Source organism: Gavia stellata, chromosome 6 (genome assembly GCF_030936135.1).
Source record: "Gavia stellata isolate bGavSte3 chromosome 6, bGavSte3.hap2, whole genome shotgun sequence".
Lineage (NCBI taxonomy): Eukaryota > Metazoa > Chordata > Aves > Gaviiformes > Gaviidae > Gavia > Gavia stellata.
The window spans coordinates 58,405,895-58,429,094 of record NC_082599.1 but is presented as its reverse complement, the minus strand read 5'-3'; the positions used below and the strand labels follow the sequence as shown (position 1 = coordinate 58,429,094).

General features: G+C 45.7%; 1 protein-coding gene across 2 annotated transcripts in view; it reads left to right on the top strand.

The window, feature by feature from the left end:
• The window catches only part of EGFR (epidermal growth factor receptor), a 45,732-nt gene that overhangs the window by 5,735 nt on the left and 16,797 nt on the right, over nt 1–23,200 (top strand). For both annotated transcript variants that reach the window (XM_059818969.1, XM_059818968.1), the window contains 13 exons: nt 2,177–2,295; nt 4,668–4,809; nt 5,689–5,805; nt 6,372–6,498; nt 6,598–6,671; nt 7,848–7,938; nt 8,450–8,649; nt 9,952–10,084; nt 11,490–11,589; nt 13,514–13,671; nt 19,219–19,254; nt 21,074–21,215; nt 22,896–23,018. In XM_059818969.1, coding sequence (XP_059674952.1) covers nt 2,177–2,295; nt 4,668–4,809; nt 5,689–5,805; nt 6,372–6,498; nt 6,598–6,671; nt 7,848–7,938; nt 8,450–8,649; nt 9,952–10,084; nt 11,490–11,589; nt 13,514–13,671; nt 19,219–19,254; nt 21,074–21,215; nt 22,896–23,018 — 1,562 coding nt within the window. The remainder of the gene's footprint in view (nt 1–2,176; nt 2,296–4,667; nt 4,810–5,688; nt 5,806–6,371; nt 6,499–6,597; nt 6,672–7,847; nt 7,939–8,449; nt 8,650–9,951; nt 10,085–11,489; nt 11,590–13,513; nt 13,672–19,218; nt 19,255–21,073; nt 21,216–22,895; nt 23,019–23,200) is intronic.

The window sequence follows — 23,200 nt, the reverse complement described above, 5'->3', positions numbered from 1 at the left end:
CGCAAGTGAAAGCAACATCTATCTTCAGTTTTGCGTTGCAAATAATCACCTAAACCTAAGTTTCTTCCGTGCAAGTATCAGGCCAAATCTGTACGGCTTCTAGAGCTTAAGGAAACAGGAACATACAGCTTCTCTCTCTTCATTTAGCATAAGCTTTAGGGTTTTTTTGAGTCGGCTGTGCAGTTTGGCTCATGCCTTGAACTGCTCTTGAGGTGAACAGTGGCTGCGCACACAAAGCCCTTCCCAGGTTGGTCCCAGCAGCGGGGATGGCACAGCTGTGCCAGGGGCTGGCCAAACCTCAGGTCTCAGCCCTGCAAGCTTCCAGCATTTACAAACTCTTGCTGTCTTCGGGAGGATGAGTAGGAGTGCATGAAACGAAGCCATTCGCAGGCTCTGGCTCTCCTCTCGATGCATTTCAGAATCTGGCCAGCTGAAAATGTATCCCACATTTCCATATGCGGGAAAGTTTGGAGTGATATGTATCTTTCTCCTTCAACGAACATGAGATACTCTGTATGAAATATAAACATTTGCCGTGATATATCTTTCCAGCAGGAAGCTCTAGTCAATAGCTATCAAAGTGATGAGCTGGTTTACTCCCCAGCTGATGCTTATGAAAAAAATGATATCAAAATGCTGTTTGTGTAGAACAACGTGCCTTTTATTCCCCTGTTTCTAGTTGAACGGAGGAGTTGCTATCAGAGAAGCTATGCATTTTGTGCAAATAATCTGTTTCCTTGAAAATAGAATATCTTGCTTACAGGCCTACAAGAAAAATAAAATAATACAGTTTGGATATAAAAGTGTCTAATGGAAAAAGATAAGAAATACGATTTTTAAAAAATCAGTTAGATACCCTGTAGCAGGGTACATTTTCCAATAATCTTCTGTTAATTAACAACCATCTGCTTCAGACTTACAGGAATTCCCGGTGATATTGTAACTCATTTGTGCTAACTGGGAAGTTGATAAAAGTTACCATGCTGCACAGCCGAAATGCTCAGGGTGCTGTAATGCAGCAGATTAGCCATCACGTTTCTCTGACGCTTAATGCCAGGGTCTGTGGATCGGGAATTTTTTTGTAGAGAACAAACAATCCCATTTGGGGTCTCTGGTACAAACACATGCTAGCCATTGATTTCTGGTTTGTTTGTTTTTTTTTAATTGTTCTGATTATCATTTTCTCTGCTTTCATATTCAAATGGAGATGATTTCCAGATTCTCAACAAAATCATAGAATCATGGAATCATTTAGGTTGGAAAAGACCTTTAAGATCATCAAGTCCAACCGTTAACCTAACACTGCCAAGTCCACCACTAAACCATGTCCCTCAACGCCTCATCCACATGTCTTTTAAATACCTCCAGGGATGGTGACTCATCCACCTCCCTGGGCAGCCTCTTCCAATGTCTGACAACCCTTTCAGTGAAGAAGTTTTTCCTAATACCCAATCTATGTTGCAGGCGGTTTTTGCTTCCCTGCAAAAAGCTGAATCGGGGCCAGTTCTTCCTCCGGGTTGCTGCACTGGTGCAAACCCTGTGGGAGTTGAGTAATGAAGATAAAATTTGGCCATGGAATTGAAGCCTAAAGAAAAATAATACAATACGTGTGTGAAATCGGTTTGCTAAGTGGGTCTTCCCTCTCTCTGCAAATTTCAGAAATATTTTTAGTGCATTGAAGGGATCCTAACACCACACCAATGATGTACGGTTTCCCATTATAGTACAGAGTTCTGGCAGTTCTCCTGTCGTGTTGTTTTTCCCAAAGCTAGCACCAATAATAGCGGATTTTCTCAATGAAATGGAGCCAGATCCTGCTCTATTGCCCAGCGCTAAGAAGCAATGACTCCACAGAGTTTTTCTTGGTTGAGGCATTGATGCCACAGGGACCTGGATGCTCTTTCTAAGCAGGACATGGTTTGCTGGCTGGGACCAGAGTGCGTAGCACCTCGCAAGAGTCAAGATAATTAGGGGCTGAACACACCCCCTTCTCGATACCACCCACACTAGCTCTCACCCCTCCCGAGCTTTGGCCTTATATGCGGACAGAAAATGCATCCCATGGGGAAAACCTAGCACAGGTCCTGCACCAGACCTTTTCTTGGTATCATTGCAGCAAGTACAGCTGAAACGTTCTTCATTCCTGACGTTTTTCCTTTTTTCTTGTGTCTTCCAGTAACGAAAGTCATCTGTGCCCAGCAATGCTCTGGCCGGTGCAGGGGAAAGGTGCCCAGCGACTGCTGCCATAACCAGTGTGCTGCGGGGTGCACGGGGCCTCGGGAGAGCGACTGTCTGGTAATGATGCTAGACTACCACCGTAATTGTTTAAATCCCTGGTCATGGTGAGGCAGGCTTTCAGCTGCATGTCCTCTAGCCTTCTTTCATCTGAGAAGGCCTCTCAGAGATGCTGACCTGGAGGGTGCCCCGGGTGGTCAGTGGGAGGGAACAGGGCATGAACTTCACAGTACCCTTAGCTGGTCTTTACTGACTCAGGGCTCAGTTTTGGGGCTGGTCTTGTTTAACATCTTTATCAGTGATCTGGATGAGGGGATTGAGTGCTCCCTCAGTAAGTTTGCAGATGACACCAAGTTGGGCGGGTGTGTTGATCTGCTGGAGGGTCGGAAGGCTCTGCAGAGGCATCTGGACAGGCTGGATCGATGGGCCGAGGCCAATTGTATAAGGTTCAACAAGGCCAAGTGCCGGGTCCTGCACTTGGGTCACAACAACCCCATGCAACACTACAGGCCTGGGGACGAGTGGCTGGAAAGCTGCCCTGCAGAAAAGGACCTGGGGGTGTTGATTGACAGCCAGCTGAAGATGAGCCAGCAGTGTGCCCAGGTGGCCAAGAAGGCCAACGGCATCCTGGCCTGGATCAGAAACAGTGTGGGCAGCAGGAGCAGGGAGGGGATCGTGCCCCTGTACTCGGCGCTGGTGAGGCCGCACCTCGAATGCTGTGTTCAGTTTTGGGCCCCTCACTACAAGAAGGACATTGAGGTGCTGGAGCGTGTCCAGAGAAGGGCGACGAAGCTGGTGAGGGGTCTGGAGCACAAGTCTGATGAGGAGCGGCTGAGGGAGCTGGGGTTGTTCAGTCTGGAGAAGAGGAGGCTGAGGGGAGACCTCATCGCTCTCTACAACTGCCTGAAAGGGGGTTGTGGGGAGGTGGGTGTTGGTCTCTTCTCCCAAGTGACAAGCGACAGGACAAGAGGAAATGGCCTCAAGTTGCGCCAGGGGAGGTTTAGACTGGATATTAGGAAAAATTTCTTTCCTGAGAGAGCAGTGAGACACTGCAATAAGCTGCCCAGGGAGGTGATGAAGTCACCATCCCTCGAGGTGTTTGAGGAACGTATAGATGTGGCACTGCGGGACATGGTTTAGTGGGCATGGTGGTGTTGGGCTGATGGTTGGACTTGATGATCACAGAATCATTAAGGTCTTTTCCAACCTTAATGATTCTGTGACAATGCAGTTGGGCCTTTCTAACGCGTGCCAAACCAGCATTAGTGCCTTTGAGGGCCTAGCAAGCTCAAAGTTGTTGCAGAGCAGCTAAGTGTTTGCTGTAGGGTGACTTCCCCACGTAGGCAGGTCCCCAGGTCCTCAGCTGCTGCCGCGGTGCAGTGCCATGCCAGCACAGCTTTGCCATGTGCTCCTTAACTCTAGTCAGTAATAATCTTAGTTTACCAAAGCAAGAACTTGTGAGGGGAATATGGATCTTCACTCTTCTTGTGTTTCATTGAGCTTCAGACACAAAATCAAGGTTTCCCTTCCTGGTTTTCTCTTGCTGCAGAAGTGCTGTGTTTGGGGGACCCTGGGGCAGTGGAGGGCGAAGGAGCAAATGGAGCTTTTTTAGGAAAAAAAAATCCCATCGCTTTTCTACAAGAGCTTCAGGGAGTTGGTGCATGCTGTGTTTTTAAGTCTCCCCTGTGTTTGCACTACACTTCATTGTGAATTAAGTGACACTTGAGTAATTGCCACAGAAACCGTCCGGTCTGGGCTTTGTTGTTGTTGTCTGTAGTCCTGGTCCCCTTATAAATTGCGTGGCTATGATGCCTTTACTGGCTCACATAGAAGACGGTTATTCTCTCTCATCTGGAAAGCCAGGGCAGAAAAAAGGGGAAAAGAGAGTGATTATTAATTTAATGCAGAATTAGGTTTGAAGAACCAACTTGTCCTTCATAAATGCCTGCTAAATTGTTCATTACCTGCAGCCAAATATAATAGCTTCAGTTTAATATTTAGCCGGAAAAGTCAGTAATCGGCAGGAAAGGACTTGATTTGATTTAGGTTATTAAAAAGCGTCCAAGAAAAGTACCATTTGTCTTGATCTGGTTACTGCTTGTAGGGAAAATTCTTCTGTCTAAGGCATGCAGATTTGCTCCTGTTCCCACGTGAATCCCAGCAGCTCTCCACCGGAGTGCCAAAGTTTCTTGTTCAGAACAAGAAAACCTCATGTTCTCTCTTTTTTTTCAAATATTAAACTCGATTGCCCAACCTGAAGCAACCTTTCGCCTTCAAAGCACAAAGGACCATCCCTGTAGGTGCTTGGGGTTTCCATTAGAGCGAAGCAGGGAACAGATGAGCCCATCAGAGTGTTATTAAAGAGCTAATGTAAAACCATTGTCGCTTTTTAAGGAGAAGGTAGTTTAACGGGTGCTGTTGTTCAACGACAGGCATGCCGCAAGTTTCGGGATGATGCTACGTGCAAGGACACGTGTCCCCCATTGGTCCTGTATAACCCCACCACCTATCAGATGGATGTCAACCCTGATGGAAAATACAGCTTTGGAGCCACTTGTGTGAGGGAATGTCCACGTAAGTTCATTTCAGGTCGCAGCCACAGAGGAGGTGGGGGCTTGGAAGGGGGTGGGAAGGGACCTGTGTCATCCCTCTGCATTATGGCCAAGTACAAGAGCACTTTCTTGTTCTCCTCAGCTTCTGTGGGAACCGGGAGCAGGTGATAAAAAAATGAGAAAATAGCTCGTAAAGAAGACAGCCGCTTCAAACTGGCTGCATCCATCACCTTCCCTGATTTTTAACCATTAAATTTTGACTTCTGCAGATTTTTCTCTTGATGGGAAAAAACCAACATCTTATGCGAATCATCAAAACAACAGCCAAACAAGATCAATCCTGTGGATTACCAAAACGTTATCAACTCTTAACTGGTTCTTAATTAGGACTGATAGAAAGTAATTGGTTCAAGCACTCCCTCTCAAGGCCTGTGATCATTGCTTCCTCTACAGATGCTTGCTTTGTCTTTCATGCTATTCTATGTCCTTGTTTTTTTAACCCCTCAAGACTTATGTGTAAGAGAGGGTTTAGATTACAGAACTGATATCCCTTTCTGAGGTTGACCATTGCCCTGCCTGGCCCGTGGCCTGGAAGAGTGAGTGAAGGTGAGGGATCAGAGGTGCCACATATTGACCCCGATTATGACACTGCTGCGCAGCCTGACCTTGGCGATGTTGTTTTATCCTTCGGTGACCATTCCCCTCTCTGTACGGTGGTGATAGCATTGTATGTCTGTCTACCTTCAAAGGATGTTTGTGAGAATTAATAATTAATGCCTATACTTTGCCAAGTCTTCCAAAAGTTCAAAAACCCTTTTTCTTCCTGGTGTTGAAGTGCCTGTGCCAGCCCCCAACGCATCCCCCTCGTATTTCAATGACCTTTGTATCCTTGTTTTTCCAGACAACTACGTGGTGACAGACCACGGCTCCTGCGTTCGCTCGTGCAATACTGATACTTACGAAGTGGAAGAAAACGGTGTTCGGAAGTGTAAAAAGTGTGATGGGCTATGCAGCAAAGGTATAAAAAGCACGGAATAAACCAGTAAGGCTTTGAGATGATAGGTAACTTACTAGAAAAAGTACGTGGAGCTGGGACCTTAATTAAGTGCAAATTCAATAATAAATATCCAGTGGTAGTTTGGAGATCTGACAAGTGGTTTTATCAGGAAACATGGCTGCGGGGCATGCTCTCCAAATGGGATACACCGCAAGTACAGTAGATAAACTGTGCGTCGTGTGCATGTGTATCTTGCACATCAGCCTTCTCCTTCATTTGTCCTTCCCAGTATGTCATCAAGGGGAATAAAATGAAAATGGGACAAAGAGAGACAAGGGCATGTGCCAGAGCCTGTGTGCGGAGATGCTCGGACCAGAGCTGCACAGCTGGGAAAGCAGGAAGCGTTTGTCCTGTGGTGCTTTCTGAAAAGCAAAAGTAGGCAAAAGATCTATGAAACTTATCTTACAGAGATAGGCTTGACCATATGGGAGTACTTTCTGGACTAATGGCATCTTCATGTTTACTCTCTTCCATGTGATTGGGCTTCACTCTTCTCCCCCCTGACTTTTGTATCTCTCTTTTAACAGTGTGCAACGGCATTGGAATAGGTGAACTTAAAGGGATCCTCTCCATAAACGCCACGAACATCGACTCCTTCAAAAACTGTACGAAGATCAACGGGGACGTCAGCATTCTCCCAGTTGCATTTCTAGGGTGAGTTGCCCGCTGGTCATTTAGCACTGCAGGAGAAGGGCTAAGGAGAAATTCAGGCTGAGCCATTCTTTTCCCAATTCCTCATTCTGTGTTTTTCAGTGATGCCTTCACGAAGACACTACCCTTGGACCCCAAGAAGTTGGATGTCTTCAAAACAGTCAAAGAAATATCAGGTCAGCAATGGGTTTTAATCTGAGGTGGTCTCTGATCGGTACGGCCAAAAACACAAAGGGAGAGGAGGGAAATCTTTTTTAAGCACACGAAGAGAAGCACAAGCAAAAGGTTTCTGTCTCTGAGCTACCGGGGTCACTCTTCACAAAGGTGGTCAGCAGCTCCTTGCCAGCATTACACCCACGTAACCCATACTGGCCTCCCGTCCAAGGTGTGTCATTTGACCAGACCATCCCTTCTGCTGAACTGTCAGCCCTAGCGAAGAGTAAAAGCAGAGGAGATCCTCAGCCACCCAAGAAGAAGTATGTGGTGATGCAGAGGCGTGCCACTATGGCTAAAAAAAGCCAAGTGTGTTTCTATTTGTGGAAAACCTTTCAGCAGCTCCTTAAGGAAGCGTGCTCAGTGGCTTGCGTCATCCTCGTGGAGACACCCTCTCCAGCCTGAAGAGCTCTTCCTTGGGGTGAATGAGTCTTCACGAGCACAAAGTGGCCAGCGGAGCCAAGTCTTGCACCAAGTATCAATTAAAAGTAATTTTGTTCAGCCCATTATAAAATGAGTGTAACGTCAGAGCTGGGTCCACAGACGTGACTTCAGTTCTTTTCTTTCTGTCTTTTAGCTGTCTGGTTCCCTTCAGGGTAGCAATGACTAACCTCAGAGCTTCATATGGCGGCCTGCAATTTCCCAAATTCTCCCTGTCCTCCTGAGCGCCGCGGCTGAGCAGGGAAATCTGTTTGCCTGAGCAAATCCACTCTGAGCGGCTGTCTGTTCTGCTCCATTTCTGCTTTCTCTTCAGTTTTCCTTTTCCCTGAGGGCAGCTCATGAATGGGACGGAGCGATGCCTTTCTCCTGCAGCCTCTCAGCCAGGGTATCTGCTGGCAAGAGCCATCGTTGCTGGCAGCTCGGTGTGGCAGGATGTGCGCCTCACCGACACACTCGTCTCTTGCGCTCCTGAGCCCTCATGGTGGGCTAAGAAATAAACTGTTTATAAAACAGGGTTTAAAAATATCTCAGTGCTCCCTAAAATGTCATGTTTCACTTTGAGATTCTCAGATAAGCGTAGGGAAAGCACAAGTACCTTCCTCTGGTGTAGGAGGAGCTCGAGGGGGAGGTTCTGCTGCCAATACTGACCGCGGGTTTATTATTATTCTTATTTTTTAATTTTCTTTTCTACATTTCAGGATTTTTGTTGATTCAGGCCTGGCCCGATAATGCTACTGATCTCTACGCTTTCGAAAATCTGGAGATTATACGAGGCAGAACCAAGCAACAGTAAGTAAATCATCAGCCAGAGCGACTGTAAAAGACACTCTGTTTAGAGCTGCATTTGTCTGAGCGCACCAGGGTACCAAGCGGTGAGACGCGGGTGTCCCCAAGCTGATGCAAAATGGGGAAAAGCCTGTGAGGAGTCGAGCACCATCTTCGTAGCAGTAGAGAATGTGCCCTGGGGGAATGAGACCCTCAGCTTGGTGGACCAGCGCAAAATAATAGCGGCTTTACCTACAACTGCTGTTGCACATCATTTACTTGACAGAGTGCACGTCCTGCTAATTTTAGCTTAAAATTCCCATGCAAAACCAGATATGAGTATTGCAGTTGTTCTATGATGGGTATGTCGTGTACCAGGCGTTAAGCTTAGAGGGCTGAGCAATGTCTTGCTTGAACAATATTGAGTTCCCAGCAATATGTGTTTGAAAAGCAAAAGAAAAACGTGCTGAGTTAAACCCTGCTTACTAATTCTCTTTCTCCTGTGTTCTTTTCTTTTCGTCCATCTCCATTTTAGTGGCCAGTATTCCCTTGCCGTGGTTAACTTGAAAATACAGTCACTGGGGCTGCGCTCCCTCAAGGAAATAAGTGACGGAGATGTTGCCATTATGAAGAACAAGAACCTCTGCTACGCTGACACCATGGATTGGCGCAGGCTGTTTGCAACTCAGAGCCAGAAAACAAAGATTATACAGAATAGAAATAAAAATGAGTGTGGTAAGTCAGTGCTGCCTTCTGGCCCGCTGTAGAAGCTCATGCTAAAATGCAAGAGTTATTCGAGCAAGGTTTTTTTCTCTCTGTTCCCCTGGCTGCAATATTCTTCAGTGATACTGCTTTAATGAAGGTGGTGAGGGAAGAGTGGGATTTTTTTCGCACCGAGGGTGTGGACTTCATGGTGTCCAGCAGATGGGAAGGAGCTGCTTCACTACTATGGGCGTAGTGAAGCCACGTACGTTGAAGGACACAGAAGCTAACTTCAAACGTTGGACATTTTTGACAAGGTTGAAGTTGTTGTTCAACCATGCTGTTGAGTGCAGTGGTCCTTGGGCCAAAATCTAATTATTTCTCTTTGCAGCATATGAATTTGTTGTATTTTGGAAATTGATCATAGAACCACGAAACGGTTTGGGTTGGAAGGGACCTTCAAAGATCATCCTGTCCAACCCCCCCTGCCGTGGGCAGTGACTAGCGACAGGACAAGAGGAAATGGCCTCAAGTTGCGCCAGGGGAGGTTTAGGCTGGATATTAGGAAAAATGTCTTTACGGAGAGAGTGGTGAAGCATTGGAAGAGGCTGCCCAGGGAGGTGGTGGAGTCACCATCCCTGGAGGTGTTCAAGGAACATGTGGACGAGGCATTGTGGGACATGGTTTAGTGGGCATGGTGGGGTTGGGGTGATGGTTGTACTTGATGATCTTACAGGTCTTTTCCAACCCTAGTGATTCTGTGATTCTGTGATCTTTCACTAGATCAGGTTGCTCAAAGCCCCATCCGACCTGGCCTTGAACACATCCAGGGATGGGGCACCCACAGCTTCTCCAGGCAACCTGTTCCAGTGCCTCACCACCCTCGTGATAAAAAATGTCTTCCTTATGTCCAATCTAAACCTACCCACTTTCAGTTTAAAGCCATTGCCCCTTGTGCTGTCACTACAGGCCTTGGTAAAAAGTCGTTATAAGGCCCCTTTAAGTATTAAAAGGCCGCAGTAAGGTCTCCCCAGAGCCTCCTCTTCTCCAGGCTGAACAACCTCTCTCAGCCTGGTACTGGTTTAGCTTTATTACACAGCTGTCACAGAGAAGCTTGTTTTTATTTTGAAAAGCCAGAAGTCACTCTTAATTTCAGGCTTTGGGAATTAATAGAAACGTGCTTATTCATCTTCCACACTGCCAGGACCATTCACGTCTACTTTGGAACAGGTTGGAGAAACTGGCTGGTCAGGATGGAGTCACTTGCCGTGCTGTGTTTGCCCTCTCTCCTGCCTTGACATCCATGGCCTTTTCTCTTGTCTCTTTCTCTCCCAGTCACTTCCAGGCATGTTTGTGACCCGCTGTGCTCAGACGTGGGCTGCTGGGGCCCCGGACCCTTCCACTGCTTCTCCTGCAGGTTTTTCGATCGCCAGAAGGAGTGTGTGAAACAGTGCAATATCCTGCAAGGGTAAGGTGTCTGGGGGGTGCTTGAGGTTTGGCGACGATTTGGGGCTTTTGGGTTTTAGAACATGATGTAGCTAGGAAGAAAGGATTTCACCAGCTTTGCATAGATGTTGTATGAGCATAGTACCTAAAAAGAGGGAAAAGCCAGCAGCTGAGTTAGCTCTCCTTCCCCATTCAGCATTGCTTAGGAGTTTGCTCCTGCCACGGTGGCTGCCATGAAAACATCCCCTCAAGCCCATGAGGAGACTGTCTGGAGGCCCAAGGAGGCTAAGCCTTACGCTTCCTTCCCCTAACAAATAAAGGAGCTTAAATCCCCCCGTGAAAATCCAAGCAATGCCTGTCACGTCACGCACGTCGGGTGAGAGCCGGAGCCCATTGCGGTCAGCGGGAGCTCAGTCACCCCCGGAGCGAGGGCTTCACTGCTCGGTAGGCTTCCTTACTGCAAAGGGACTCGTATATTTGCTCAAATGAGCGGCTCGCCCTTGCCATTTGCAAAGTTGCAGTCAAGGGAGAATGAGCTTTCATCCGAAAAGCACTGGGAGCAGCAATTTCAGGCAAAATTATTGCTTCGGCTTCGCTCAGGCCGAGGAAAATGTATGGCTGCCTGTGTGTCAGGACATCGGCTCGGCTGGGGTTTTCAGTCAGTTCAACAGGTGATGTAGGCGGGAAAGGCACGGCTAGCACCAAAAATTACAGGGATTTTTTTAATACATCTTTCAAAGTTTGACTTTTAAAACTCACGAGTGTTAAGCAAGTACTTGACAGGGTGCCGATGCCCCTGATGTTTGTATTTGTCTAGCAACTTGCAGTTCAGCAGCTGTCTTTTTTGTAAGTGAATTCCCTCCAGCAGCTCTTATGACCTGAAGGGCAGATCTGGGCATTTTTTGTGTCAAATGATGAGTAGATTTAGTTTAATTAATAACACCATTACTTGAAGTGGAACAGCTTTATTGCTATTGAAACCATCTGTTCCCAACTTTCATATTTTAATGATTCATTGTGTGTTGTAGGGAGGGCATGAATTTAATTATCAGTGCCTTGCTGTTTAACTTTCCTAATTATTATTTGGAGCCTTGGAATCACTTGAGCTGTTTTTGCTGATATCTTTGCATCACTACCATTTAAAAGCCCTTGGAAATCATTGCAAATATTCTGTGTCGTTAGCATGAAAGGGAAAGTAAACCAATTTGTAGCGTGCAACCTGGAGTGCCATGTGTTTCACCATCAACCAAATTTCCCTTACCCTTGCCTCTCCCTGGTTGTGCTGAGCAAGCGCTACCGGTGTAACCAGGAGGGTCCCCCTGTACCTCCTTCTGTCTCAGTACCATCATCCCAATCCACAACCACAACTTATCACTCGCTAAGCAGTCTGGTGTTTAATTATTTCTCTTTTTGTCTTTGTTTTCCAGGGAGCCAAGAGAGTTTGAAAGGGACTTCAAGTGCCTCCCCTGCCACCCCGAGTGCCTGGTGCAAAACTCCACCGCCTACAACGCAACCTGCACTGGACCTGTAAGAGCAGATTCAGTTTAGCAAACCTGTGCCTCAGACCGTGTATTAATCCGTATTTCCCGTGTTGAGATAATCCTGAGGTCTCATTTACCCTTCTCCAGGACGGAGTGGAGGTGGAGGGGCGGTTAGAGGGCAAGATCTTGGGGCAGCAGAGCAGAAACAGGAGAAGGAACCTCAGTGTGTTATTTCTCTCTCGTGTCACCTGTCATACATCTAATCCACAGTCACAGGCGTCGCAGGGCCATTCTTTTTTCTGTCTTTTTACAGAAAAAAATGTAAGGCTTACTTACACATGCGACGATGCGGTAATTTGGTGAACATTCTGGGAACATGTAGTTACTGAACAGCCAACTTGGCGTGAACAAATTAGATTTCCTTATTCAGAGAGAAAGAACTGTTAAAAATAGTGGATTAAAACAGTAGCTTTTTGCCTTTTTGAAAAGCCATGATAAAATTGTGATCAAAACCAGATATTTACTGGAAAATATTCAGGAAGCAGTTTTTAGTTAAAAACCGTGTTCCCTCCTCTAACTAGATTAACATAAATACCTGTATTAAAGTAATTGCAGGTGTAAGTTATGTTCAAAGAAAGGAGATCAAAACAAAATGATTGGATTTTCAAACTTGTTTAAATATTCCAAATTCGTACAAAAGCTCCTTCTACAAAAGCCAATGCAGTGTAGTCTTGCTAGTCATCCAGAGTCTTCCTCAGTTTTGTTCTTCTTTAATTTTTAGAATACTCTTTTGCATTAGGAAATGTCCAGTTTGGCAGCAGTGCAAAATTATTTCATTTTTAATCAGCTCAAACTCATATCTTAATTGTAAAACTCTAATTATCTTTTTTTTTTTTTTTTTTTTTTTTTTGCGGGGGGGTGTGTGTCATTGAAATCAAATCTCCTGCTTCCATCACGGCTCCTCCTCTGTGCTCCTTAACCCAACTCTTTGAACACCTCTTGCCATCCCCTGCAGCCACTGAGTGTTCGACCCTTGCCCATCATCAGTCTGCAGAGTCACTGCTCAGTAATGGGAAGCATTTCCATCCTCCCTTCTAGCTTAGACCACCATGGCCTAAGGGATGTTATTAACATTATAATCTCCTTCAGGCAGTGACCACCCCCTTGTTCCATTTTTGCCCAGCATCTAGTAATCAGTCTATTAGAGTGACCCTTAGACATTACAGTAATTAAAATAAGCTTCCTATAGCATGTCTTACTGTAGTCCCACTGAAACCAGCACTGTGGATCTGGTCTGGTGTTTCTCCAGAGCAGAATTTGACCCAGAATTGCTGGTTTCCCTGCTTTAAAATATTTAGGGCATTCCTGGTGCTGTTACAGTCTGAATAAAAACAGTTCTGCCAAAAATGGCCAAAGGCAATGCCTTTAAACACAGACTAAGTGCTCTTCAAAGTAAAAAACTGCATGGACTCCTTGGGTTGCCTCCTAATCCCCTGCTTCTCCCTAACAGAGGAAAGAACCTGTGCTGAGACGCAGGAAAATAATGATTTGAGGCCAGTACTTCAGGGAGGTGTCAGCAGGTCCAACTCCGTCTTTTTAAATCGTGTGATGGTAGATCTCACCAGGCAGCAGCCTGGCCCTCTGCTTTGGAGCCTACCCCTTATCAAGATGTCAGTGAATTATTCCCCATTTTAAATGAAAAATGCAAACTTTCCAAACAGCCAGAAGGCAGGGGAAAAAAAACAGCAACACTGAAACTCAAGGAAATATTAGCTTTAAACATCAGGTACTGCCTTTTGTAGAGTCCATCCTACAAGAGCAAATACTTGCAAGAATATCAGGTAGCAAGGTGATGAAACCAAATGATGCTGAAAACTTCCAGCAGCGGAAGGCATTTAGATTTACCTTCTGAATTTCCTCCTGAATAGGCTAATGTAAGGGCATTATACACAAGCTGTTTCTCTTTGCAGGGACCCGACAATTGCATGAAGTGTGCCCATTTTATAGACGGGCCCCACTGCGTGAAATCCTGCCCGGCCGGGGTTCTGGGCGAGAACGATACCCTTGTCTGGAAATACGCCGACGGGAATGCTGTTTGCCAGCTCTGCCATCCAAACTGTACCCGGGGGTGAGTAAAACCTCGGACTGAATGGAAACAGGGGGGAAAAAATAGGGGAACAGCTCGTCTCGAGCTCTTTTCCTTCCTAATGGTCCCATTTCCAAATGCCAAGAAGAAGAAATAGCGGGGAGCGAGAGGGGTCCAGAGTACCCAGGTAACGTAAGCAGAGCGCAGCGGACTTGGTAAATAGGAAAAGTTCGGTGGCACTGCATCTTTACATAGAGGGCAAAAAAAGGAAAAATGTTTTAGAGGGTTTGAAACAGGTTGGTTTGTTGATTTAAGTAGGAAACTTCCTGAACTTTACAGAACTCGCCCACCAGTGATGCACTTTTATTTTTTTCCCCACTGGCTTGGTGCTGGGTCCTCTGGTTTTGGGAGGAACGTCAGTGACACCTCGTGGATGCTGGGCTCCCGGGGCCCATTTTTCTCTGCACCTTTCATTTTTTAGGAGGAAAATCCCAGGAGGGTACGACAGTGATTTTCTTTCTTTCCTTCTTTCCATATGCTAGCACTTGGTCTGACTTTAAAGCCTTGCTTGCCTCCTGAGTGTGGCTTTATTAATGGGCATCACAGGAAACCCAACCTGTATGGACCGTTTTTGTCCTCATTTGGGGGCACGCTTAAAGTGCCACCTGTAACGAGCTGCGAATCGAACCGTATTTAACCTACGTGACAATAAGTAACAGCTGTCTCCTCTCCTGGTTTCCAACCTGCAAAGGGTACGGGATGTGCAGTAAAAGGTTTTAGGGTTCCAGACTTGGTTGTTGGACTGTGATGCTTTCAGAGCAAAAAAACAGCCCACGTTTGGTGTCTTTGCCTTCACAGGCCCCTGCCCTGTACCCTGCGGGTCTGTCTGATCCCAAATCCTTCTGTAATACGCCTGTAAGACGTGTTGCAAGAGAGAAGTTATAACATATTCAGACCAAACATCATCCCATTGTGTATTACCTGATTCAACTGCCAGGTCATTAAAGAGCAGAGTGCCCAGGCCCCAACTTCACGGAGAGAAGGAGATGAAGGGTTAAACCAGCAAGTAACGGCCCTTCCTAGCACTCGTAGTGAATACAGTGCTCTGGTTTTCAGGTGGCAGTGGTAACAGGCACGTGGGTTTGCCGTGATTTACAGCGATGCCCTCTGTGTTTTGTTACAGTGGCGGGCAAGGCTTATCGGGGCTTCCCGTCACGCTCCTGAGAACAAATGATCTCAGTTGAAAAGGGATCTTAATAACTTTGCTCTCTATTAATGAGCTCAGTAGCTGCAACCGTTAGTCCCTACTGATACAGACTGGCCACAGGGATCCAATACCCTTCTCCTAACTGGCCACGTGAAAATGTGGCTGATTACTGGAGCAGCGTAATGGATAACCACATCTGAACGAGGCTTTCGACTGTGTGGCCTCGGTAGCAAGATCAAACGCTGGACTCAAATGAATGCAAACTTGGAGAACATAATCTTCCAGACGCGGATGCAGCTCCAAGCCACGCAGTGGCTCTTTGTGCCCAAGCAAATCCCCAGAGCAGAGTTCATCAGAAGAGTCCGCTCCTGCCTGGCTTTAGCCGTGGATGGGTGTACCACAGGAGTCTGGCAGGTGATGGGGATAGTGTAAGGAGAGGTTTTTGAAAATTAGGGCTACTCAACGTATGGCTCAGTATATTTGGCCCTGTGCTATTAAGGCAGAATGTAAAAATTAGTATCAATTTCATCTCTTAACGTGAAAGAACTGGGCTAAGTTTGCCACAGCTATATTGCAGACGTGCTCAATGGCCCCATTCGAGTTGCTGCCCGAATGTGGCAGAAGAAATAGGCTGTATCCCTGAAGGGCCCAAGAGAGCTAGGAGAAGGTAGCGGTACTGTTTTTGCTTTACGGATGGGACCAACCTGAGGCCAATGGCATTGATGGGCAGGGAGCCAGAGTCAGAGGCGTAATCTGGGAACGTGCAGTCTGGCGCAGCATTGTCCCCGTGAAAGCAATCGATCAGTAATGCCGTTTACTTCTCTTCACGCCTTTCCCTTGTTGTGCTGCGGGAATGGGATTTGTTCAGCAGTGGGTGGAAAACATCTGTCTCACAAAGTTTTTCCATCCTTAAAAACCACAGTCTCAGCAATTTCTGCATCACAAGAAACAACAACTTTATTTCTGTCCCTGTCCAATTTCACGGCTAGAGCCCACAAAATCTTATCAGTGTGATTAAGTGAGCTGACTTCAGTAGTCATTGAAGGAAGGGTTTCCAGGATCTGGCTCTATTTTCCTTGTTTGAAGAAGCTGCAAGTAAAGAGGACTTCTCTTCCCACCTGAGCTTTGTCACCAATTTTGGTTTTCTACTTCAGGTGTGCTTACCGGTAGCACATCGCTTCCTTTGCGTCGCTGTTAAGAAGCCCGTCTAGTCTCGTTTTCTTTGCTGAGTCGGTTTTTCAGCCTTCATTAGAAAACAGAATGGAGGAAGCTTTCTCCTGCTCAGCCCAAAAGACCCTTTCTCTCCCATTTCCTCTGTAACCTCTTGGGGATTTTGTACACGAGCTTCCTTTTGCTCTGCCTCTAGTACAGCTGAGAAAATACGCTCCGATAAAGACAGCGACGTCCCAAAAGTCCTGGAATTACTCCATTTATACCTCCAGCAACTAATGACACACAACCAGCTTGATTAAACTGCTCGGTGTTGAAGGATTTGGTTTTCCCTTGCTGCTCTTCCAGAGCACGGGAATTAAATTCAGTCACATTGGGGTGGAAGAGCAAGAAGGAGGGAAGCCACCGCTGTAGCTAATAGCACTGGCTGACACGTCCTGCCTCTGCAGTCTCTACCAACACTACATGTCTCGCCAGTCTTCATGTTAAATGCCAGGGAATTTTAGGGGAGGGGGGTGAGAAAACGGCCAGGAGGTCCGAGAGGGAAGGTTGCAGCAGCACAGCGCAAATGCGATGCCTTTGTCGCACTCTGAAGGTTAATGAGAAAGAGGGCAGAGAAAAGTTCTTGTAAGGCTTTAAAAAGCCTAATGGTTTTCCATTTCTTTTATGACTGTGAAGTAACTTAAGGTGTTATAGTGTGAGTTCTCTCTGAAAGGCCGTAAATCATAGCAACCTGGCTGTTTTATATCAAATTAGGAACTATGGGTCGAGGAGAAAGTTGTTAAAATCTTGATGGATTTGGGAAATAAATAGCTGTGTCTGCACTGGCATGAGTAATATTTACGTAGACAGATGAAATGCTGAGTTCAGGATGCAATAGTTTTCAGGGACTGTACACAGCACTAATTTTCCACTAAGTAGAGAAATATTTCAGAGACTACAACTGCTGCTAGATTCCATCTGATATATCCATAAGATCTTGAGGCAGTTCATAACACAAGGTCACATTTCTTATTTTGGTTTCTGTAAGTAGAAGAAAAACGATTGAGGAATGGAAAAAGTGATTGTTTAGATTCCATAAAACCTGGGTTACTTATGTTGGGTGTCATCATAAAATTCCACATTAAGAAAGATGGTTATATTTAGTCCTGGGTGGATATTTGTCGTAGACTTTGTTTCTCCTTTGACTCGTGAAATGAATCAGAAAATCACTTGGGATTTGAAAAGCACAAGCTGATCTGTCATTTTCTTCCCAAACACCTTTTTACTTTATCCCACTAGACTTGATATGGATGGATTTGTGTGGGAAATAATTTTATAAAAGGAGGGGGACAGATGAAAATCTACACCTCTCCTGCTTCTGCTTTCTGGTATAGGAAAATAACTGGTCAGTCATTCCTCAGACTGTAGATACTGTCCCCTCAGCCAATTTTTTTTGCTGTTAGGAAGCACCCGGAGGACTTGCCATCATAAAGTAGCATGGCAAATCGGTCTTTGGTCAAAGGCATCATTTGAGGGACCACAGTCACATTCTGAAATTACGTGAGGTCTTTTAATTTCACATCTTTGTCGGGAGAAGCTGCACATGCTTTGTTGCATTAGCATATAGAAATTCAGATCCGGGTGGTAGAGCGTGATAGGATGAGGTCTTGGGTCCTAGATCCATTTTCTGTTGAGTGCCTGAAGAGAGAAGCCCGGTGCAAAGTGAGATACGTCTCCGGTGACCGTAAGCAAGCTGGTGGTTCTGCTCTGCACGTGCAGCCTCTCTCTGCTTACTTACACAACTGAGCAAACAAACCAAGCCGTAGGCAGGCAGGGAACACTAACAAAGCTGGGCGCCTGGGATCCGGGAACCGCTATGCACAGCACTTCCAGCGTGTCCAGGACACCGGGATGCACATTCTTGCATGGGAGCCCAGTGAACTCACGAGACCTTCCAGATGCTGGGTCTTGGAGCGCTGTGCTGGCCCAGAAACAAGGCAAATACACGAGGGAAGATCAGAGTAATGAAAACAAACAAGCAAACAAAAACCCAATAAAATGAGTAGTTGCTTCACCTCTTCCTCCCCCAGACCTAGATCAAGTTATGAGATAAGATCTGAAACTCCGCCTGCCATTTTGAAATTTTTCTGCTTCTTCCTCTCCGCGAGAGGGAATTCAGAGCCGTTTTCCTGGCACAGGCTTGCTCCTTACCCCCTACTTGACCTCCTCTGGAGTTGTTTTGGGATGATCCATTTTCTTTAAGTCAGCGCAGGGAGCGGATACCACAAACTGGACTTCTCTCCTTTCTGTGCTCTGTTTTTCAGAGGTGATGTAACCCTCTCAGTAATGCTCTCCTTCCTCGGTAGACACCACAAAGACCACAATTCCCATGAAGAGCATACATCTTGCAGCCCAGCAGCACTTAGGGAATGCACAGTGCCTCTCACGCCTGTTAGACCATCAAGTGAATGCAGTCACTGTGTTTTCATCCGTGTTGTTTTTTGCATTGGGCTGCCAAAATGAATTTCAGGCATTTTAAACTCAAATGGAGGGTGAATGACTTGCTAGTAGAGTTTCTGGCTCTCTGGATAACTGTCTACCTGTTTACATTACCAGTAACTTAAGATCTGGGATTCTGAAAGAAAAGTATCATGGACACATACCAACAGACTATAGCCGAAGGGAGCGCTGTCAAATCCTGTTTTCTGATGGGAGCGTGTAGCTGCTACCCAAGTTTTCCTTTGCAATAGAAAGTCTGGAAATTGAAATCTTTTACTTATCAGGAAACAAGGATTATGCAGGAGGGTCTGCAGCAACGCGTTTCCACGTGGCTTTCCGCCCTTGTGCAGGGGAGAGGCTACTTCTGTCCTCCTCCACGGTCAGCCCTGAGCTTCTGTGCTAACGCAGATGTCCACGCAGAGCCAGGGAATCCAGGCCCATTTGAATTTTGTGTATCTATGTCCTCCCCCCATTCTACCAGATGACAGAAAGTTGTTTTAAAATAGTCTTTAAACTGAGTATGCAGCATAACTATGTCTCTAGATAAAAAATTTTGGAGCAAGGCCATTGACTGATATTTAGTAGTGTGTATGACTGTTATAAATTCCTGTGTTAATACTTGGACTGCTCTAAAACACAAACTTTTCAATCAGTAGCACTCTTCTTAGTTGGAATTATAGAAGTGTGTATGCCAGAGCTAATATGTTTGTAATGTTCATTTGTTTTTACAGGTGCAAAGGGCCAGGTCTTGAAGGCTGTCCAAATGGGTGAGTATTTAATCTGCTACAATTAACGACAGAGCTAGAAAGAATGCATGCGTGTTTACATTTCCATGCTGGACACGGCAAGGCTGGGACTAAAGTTAAGTGTTAAGCTCTGTACAGGGAAGCGACAGATTAGAGCAGGCTCTGACCTATAAAAATTATTTAAAGAACTGAGAAATATTCCTACTGGCACAAGACTCCAAAACCTTGTTCTGCTTAGCTTGTTTGTCAAGGTGGGACCTGGGATCTGTTACTGGAGAACAAAAGGAGGAGCTGGAAAAAGAAAGGATTAAGGGCTAGTGGCAGAAAGAGTTATGTTTAGGCTTGATATGGTTCCCTGCCTTACAGGGGATTCATCTCGGAGACCCAAGGGGGTCTTTTCCAGCCCTGTGATCTGTACATCTCCAACTGCTCTGTGCACAGATGGACGTTCATTCTTCACTCTAGATCTTACGTTGCACTGTTTGGCCTCATGACTTGCTCGAGGTCATGCAACAAGAGAATAGGCTTCTCTGACTAAGAGAGAGGGATTTAGTTTCTGGCCACAAAGTCAGGCTATGGCAAGACAAATTCAGTCTAGAAGCCGTGTTAAAAAGTTACTCTATTTAATAGTAATCCCTGGGGCAACTTAGAAAGAGCTGTGATGAATCTCTAAGTACAGACCAAAAAACCAACCTTTGAAAACAGGTTTTTCTTTTCAACTTGAATTTGAAATGACCCAGGCTCGAATAAAGAGGCAGCAATCTGTGTGTACAACGTGGATGGTTCACACATTACCTGGCCTCAGACATTTGTACTGGGGGAGGAGAACCGATGATCTGAAGTTCGTTGTGACACTTACAGCATGGGCCTCCCAATAACGGCGAGATGCCAGCTTCATTGCTGGTATCACAACTGCATATGCCTTCTTGATACTGCCTTCTCTCCACGTGCTTCGTGTATCCACATGTGGGCTGCCCATGGTTGGCATATATAGGCATCACAGATTTCATGCTCATGTGCTTGGTGGGTTTGTCAGAGGGAGGAGAAATCCCCTCGCTTAAGCTATGAGGATCAGCTCCAATTGTGAGTTTGAGAGAAGAGTGAAGACTTTGAGCAGGTTACACCTCAAGCATCATTACCGAGCGCTGGAAGAAAAAAAACTCAAGTGAGGAAGGGGACATAGGAGAACGTTGTCAACCTCCTCTCCTTCTGCCTCCCTGGACAGACCATCAACCTAACTTCCACTGTGCTTTGAAAAGAAGGTGTACAAAGTTGTCAATATCTCGTCTGTATGGAGAGCCATTTCTTTTCACTCCTGCTTTACGATGTTAAAATCACCAGTGTATACAAGCAGGCCCGTCTCTGCAAGGCTCAGTTCCTGCCACACGCCACAGGAATAGTTTTAAAAGAGAAAAAAAAGTGCTTTGATTTATTAAAGGGGGCTTTGCAAATATGGGACAAAAGTAGAAATCCAGCAAAGCAAACAGCACAAAAATGGTAGGTGCAGAAATGATCGGCAGAAGAAGGAGGAGATGGCTGAGCAGTGGAGCAGAAATCTTCACTGCCAAGCACAGAAAAGTCAGGATGGTCTCATACAATTCTTTCGATCATTCACTTTTCCTTAAAGGGAAAAAAACCAACCAATAAATGCAACCACTGGATGAGAAACTTAAAAATACAGATGCCCAAGATATCTGAAACGTCAGATAGGCTTAAGTGGATGTCCAGAGCATGTGTTTGATCAAAACCTAAGGCTTCGTGCAACCTCCGTAGGGTTTTTTTTTAAATCTTACACCTAAGCATTTTTTTTCCTCTTTCTGCATCCCCTCCTGTCCTGCAGCTCCAAAATCCCGTCTATCGCGGCTGGCGTTGTTGGAGGTCTCCTGTGCCTGGTGGTGGTCGGCTTGGGCATCGGCCTTTACTTGCGGAGGCGCCACATCGTCAGAAAGCGGACCCTGCGCCGGCTGCTGCAGGAGAGGGAGGTGAGTGCCGCCGGCACGGCTGCAGCACTGGCTGCTTTCTTTGGGGCAATGGGTGCCGGCCTCCTCGTACCAGAGAATTAAAGCACCGTGCATCTGCCTTGTAACTCAACAAGCCCTTGTGTTGGCAAACGCGTCATCTGCCGCGCCAGTCGGAAGAGAGGCAGTGCGCATCTAACACCGTCTCACTTAATCTCAAGTCTGATCCCTCTGGATATAACTTTCAAAAGCTTTAGGGGGTTTAGATGTCTAAATCCCATTGAAAATCATTGAGGTCATCTACTTGGAAAAAACTAAGCCTTCAGGGTGAGGTGCAATGTGTTTGCTGATCCATACCACCTTGCTCAGCCTCGAATCGTTTCTCCCTCCAGACAAGCCTTGAGGCTGCTGTGGCAACTTGGGCGCTTTTGAAAATTTTGCCCCCTTGATCAGGCCTATGTCTGATCCTGTGGAAAAAAAATGAGAGAAAAAGGAGAGGGGGGAAAGGAATCGAGGAAGTGTTTGTGTCTCATCTTTGGTTTGTTTTTAACACAAAAAACCCACAAAGCCATCAAAGTGAATGTTTCACCTTGTTGAGCATGAACAAGGTTTCTACACTGCTTTTTGTCTTCTTCGTGGTTTTGTGTGCATTGCAGCATTGCTTTCTGGGTACCTCATATAAAATAGCAAAATTCATTATCCTGGATTAAAGCCGCTCTTTCATGATTAGCCCCCTTCTCTTTCTAGTCCAATCCTAGTAAATAATTAGCAAATTGTATTTAGCATTCTGGTGAAAGCCCAGTTGCAGCTTCCTTCCGTGCTCGCTGGCTTTGTGGAGTCAGCTGATAAAATCCTTATAAAAAAAAGCTGTCCTGCTTTTTAATGCACTACCCAACAATATTTTATGTACCACTGTATTCTACAGTTGTGATAGTAGAGTTCAGTTTGTGCTCAGCTCATGTTGTACCCCCTGGACTCCTCAAAATGAGGCTATTTCATCACAACAGAAAGGTTGCTAGCCCACTAAAATCAGATTGTATCTAGCTAAATACGGTTTTATTCAAAGGAAAGGAAAAAGAAAAAGCACTAAGGGAAAAAGCTGGCTTATGCCTCAAGAAAGTGTTAAATATCTCTGTTTGGAGGGCATTACTGCTGTTTGCAGTAAGGCTTAGATGAAATTTTGAAAATGTCGATAGTCAATTCAACATCTCCTTTTTTATTGAGAAGAGAGTCACTCTCGGAGTTTCAGTTGCTGCTTGTAAACCCTGCGGTCTGGGGGAGCCACTGGTGCCATGGGAATTTCATCCAGTTAAACAAGAGCAGACCTGAAAGGTTGTGGGTGATTCTTGCCCAGTATTTAAAACATTTTTATAATTTATTTGCAAGTTCAAAAAAAACCCATCTTCTTTAGGCTCTGTGGTAATTACACTGTTCTTCATGGTAGGTGTTTTAAGGCTTTGAAGTCTTAAGTCTTCATTTGAACAGCAGCATTCCTTCATTCTCCTTCAAAATGGCAGTCGCCACTCTGTGATTGATTTTCCCTCTGAAATTAAGTCAGAGTGGAGCTGTCCTCCCATAAACTTCACGTGGAATAAAATGTTCATTATTTTAAAGGAAGGATTTATTTGCTTCCTCAAAGCGTGCTGCTTGCTGTCCTCCTAGACTGTATATCCTTCTAACGTCGTCGTCTTCTCTCTGTACCAGCTTGTCGAACCACTGACGCCCAGCGGGGAGGCACCGAACCAGGCTCATCTGAGAATTTTAAAGGAAACAGAATTTAAAAAGGTCAAAGTTTTAGGCTCTGGAGCTTTTGGCACTGTTTATAAGGTAAGATCACCATGTTTCTCTTCCATCTCGCTCCCTCATGCAGAAGCCACCCAAACAAAGCATGAACTGGGAACTGCGATCATTGTGTAGATTTTTTTTTTTGTAAACTAGATTCTATAGCATGTATATATTGAATGGTAGAGAGATGGCACAATCATCGTTAGTTGAGTTATGAATCAGGT